At 59.2% G+C, this 3,397-nt stretch overlaps 1 protein-coding gene across 1 annotated transcript in view; it reads left to right on the top strand.

Moving 5' to 3' along the window:
* Window positions 1-1,183: 1,183 nt before the first annotated feature.
* The window catches only part of cdk12 (cyclin dependent kinase 12), a 74,983-nt gene continuing 72,769 nt past the window's right edge, over window positions 1,184-3,397 (top strand). Inside the window, 2 exon segments of the mRNA XM_067969306.1 lie at window positions 1,184-2,274; window positions 2,277-2,788. Coding sequence (XP_067825407.1) covers window positions 1,714-2,274; window positions 2,277-2,788 — 1,073 coding nt within the window. The 5' untranslated portion in view covers window positions 1,184-1,713.

Below are 3,397 nucleotides of genomic sequence, written 5' to 3' on the forward strand. Positions count from 1 at the left end.
GACTGGAGATTGACGGTCTGGGACGGTCTGTCTGGGACTGGAGATGGACGGTCTGGGACAGTCTGTCTGGGACTGGAGATGGACGGTCTGGGGCAGTCTGTCTTGGTCTGGAGATGGACGGTCTTGGACAGTCTGTCTGGGACTGGAGATGGACGGTCTGGGACAGTCTGTCTGGGTCTGGAGGTGGACGGTCTGGGGCAGTCTGTCTGGGACCGGAGGTGGTCGGTCTGGGACAGTCTGTCTGGGACTGGAGATGGACGGTCTGGGGCAGTCTGTCTGGGACTGGAGATGGACTGTCTGGGACAGTCAGTCTAGGTCTGGAGATGGACCGTCTGGGACAGTCTGTCTGGGTCTGGAGATGGACGGTCTGGGGATGTCTGTCTGGGACTGGAGATGGACGGTCTGGGGATGTCTGTCTGGGACTGGAGATGGACGGTCTGGGACAGTCTGTCTCGGTCTGGAGATGGACGGTCTGGGACAGTCTGCCTCGGTCTGGAGATGGACGGTCTGGGGCAGTCTGTCTGGGACTGGAGATGGGCGGTCTGGGACAGTCTGTCTGGGACTGGAGATGGACGGTCTGGGGATGTCTGTCTGGGACTGGAGATGGACGGTCTGGGGCAGTCTGTCTGGGACTGGAGATGGACGGTCTGGGGCAGTCTGTCTGGGACTGGAGATGGACGGTCTGGGGCAGTCTGTCTGGGACTGGAGATGGACGGTCTGGGGCAGTCTGTCTGGGACTGGAGATGGACGGTCTGGGGCAGTCTGTCTGGGACTGGAAGTCACTGAAGTTGTTGCGAGAAGTCACCAAACTTCAAATTTTGTGCACAGCGCCGCCCTTCGGCCGCACCGTGGCACTGCAGCCGACAGCGCCATCCGCTGCTCAGGAGGAGGTACTGCGGGCCGAATCGGGCGTCCATCGCCATCTGCTGCTCGGGAGGAGGTACTGCGGTCTGTGTAGAGCGCCATCCGCTGCTCGGGAGGAGGTACTCCGGGTGGAGTAGGGCGGCCATCGCCATCTACTGCTCGGGAGGAGGTACTGCGGGGTGCTGACAGCGCCATCCTGTGTTCAGGAGGAGGTATCGTGTGTTGCGGACAGCGCCATCTTGCGGTTTTGTGAGAAAACGGGGCAGTCCGGAAGTAGATGTTTGACCTCTGGAAGATCTGAGTTTCCGGCTGAGCGGTACTGAAGCCGCAATGGCGTCGGTGTTTTGAAAGCTGAAGGCAGGCTGCTGCCAGCAATCCGCCTCCATCGGCCTCAGTAGCGGCCAGAGAGGCGCCTAGGACTTATTATCATATTGCAGAATGTCCTATATACACGCTGATAGCGCCATTTGCTGAGAATCAAAGGGATATCATTGATAAAAACTTAAATACCAGATACAAGTTTTTTTGCGTTCGTTAATCCAATTTGCCGGACTCCAACTCAACTCAAAACGAAATAAAATAAGTTTTTAATGTTTGGAAACGGCGCCCATCCTGTAAAAAATCTTCAGGAGCCAAAACATTGCCAGGAAAATCCAAGCCCCAGGCACCAGTTATTGTGCCTTAAAGTAAAGCCCGAAGTTGCTGCCAGTGGCGGCCCAGCAGAGTAAAGATTATGGAAGAAAAGGAACACTTGGGGTGAATGTTCAGACAGAGGATCAGGATCAGGGCCGCCGTCAGCACACTCTCACTTTACTAGTTTTGCTGTTTGTTTGTGTTGACCGGGAGGAGATGCCGGGCTCGGAGAGACCTGGGACTAAGGTGGACGGAGGCAGTGGCTCGGCCTCCCTGCAGCCCGGCTCCAGCAGCAGAGAGCGGCGCAAAGCAGCGTCGAAGCACAAGAGACACCGAGCCAAGCACAGCCGGGACTCGCTGGGAGCGGCCACGCAGCCTCCGCTCGCCAAGGTGAAGTCCCTGGTGGAGTACGACGACATCAGCTCCGACTCTGACACTTTTTCCGAGGTCACCGTGAAGTCCGAACGGAGGGAGAAGGAAGAACGGACGGGCTCGGACAAAGCGGCTAAAGTTCACAAGCATCATCATCACCATCCGCACAAACGGGTTAAGGAACACCACAAATCGAAGGAGACGGAGAGGGTTAAAGACCGGGGCAGAAGGCTGGAGAAAGGGCCTGAGTCTGGTAAATCCAGTACCAGCAGAGAAAGGACTTCTTCAAAAAGGCAGATGATGGAGGAGGAGGACAGCGGGAAGAAGGACCGAGCTTCACCGTCTTTGAAGCACAGCAGCAAGGAGTCAAAGTCTGCGAAATTGTACAAAGAGAGGGGGAAGAGAGAGAAGAGGAGCAATCAACACACAAGGAGCGACTGAAGAGCCAGAAGAGGAGCAAGGAAACACCACGTGGTTATCGCACGTCGCCCAGTCCGAAAAAGAAAGGCGGGAGCCCGAGGCACAAGCGGTCGGCGAGCCCAAGTCGGGAAGACAGCCCCTTTGGGACGTACAGCAAAGGTTATGATGCCAGTCCTGTTTATAGGTCTCGGACTTCAAGTAATTACGATGTTTACCGGCGAAGTCCTGGTGATTCCAGCCGGAAACAGTCGGCGAGTCCGCCGTACTACGGTTCCAGGGAGCCCGCTGCCTACCAAAGCAGTTATAATGTGCGATCGCCAAGTCCTTATGCCAGGAGGCAAAGGTCATCGAGCCCCTACAACAGACATCGATCGCCCAGCTATGACAGACACAGCAGCTCGTACGATTATAGTGGGAGATCGCCAAGTCCATACAGCAGGAGGCGTTCAGTCAGCCCGTACAGTACGAGACGGTCACTCAGCCAAAGCCCGGTACCCAGGTACAGACTGCTCTTTACCAATTTACTAATTTCTTACAGTAGATCTAACTGAAACTGACCAGTGTCAGTACATTGCTAACTCGGTTTATAGTGTGAGATGGTTTGGGGGGCTGTTCGACTGTCCCTGTCCCCCACCAGAGGATGGGGCAGTGAGACCCCTTTGCTGGCAGGCTTTAGGCCCACTGCGTTCATGTCTCCACAAGACTCACCGCTCTGACGCTGATGTTGTGGGCGGCTCCCTCTCCCCTCCCCCTCCCCCTCCCCTCCCCCCTCCCCCTCCCCCCTCCCCCTCCCCCCTCCCCCTCCCCTCTCCCCTCCCCCCCTGCCCCCCTCCCCCCTGCCCCTGCCCCCTCCCCTCTGCCCCTGCCCCCCTCCCCTCCTGCCCCCCTCCCCTCCTGCCCCCCTCCCCCCCTGCCCCTGCCCCCCTCCCCCCCTGCCCCTGCCCCCCTCCCCCCGCCCCCCTCCCCCCCTGCCCCTGCCCCCCTCCCCCTGCCCCCCTCCCCCCCTGCCCCTGCCCCCCTCCGCCCCCTCCTCCCCCCCTCCCCCCCTCCTCCCCCCCCTCCCCCTCCCCCCCCTCCCCCTCCTCCCCCTCCCCCCCCTCCCCCTCCA

Source organism: Heptranchias perlo, chromosome 30 (assembly GCF_035084215.1).
Source record: "Heptranchias perlo isolate sHepPer1 chromosome 30, sHepPer1.hap1, whole genome shotgun sequence".
NCBI classification, from domain to species: Eukaryota; Metazoa; Chordata; class Chondrichthyes; order Hexanchiformes; family Hexanchidae; genus Heptranchias; species Heptranchias perlo.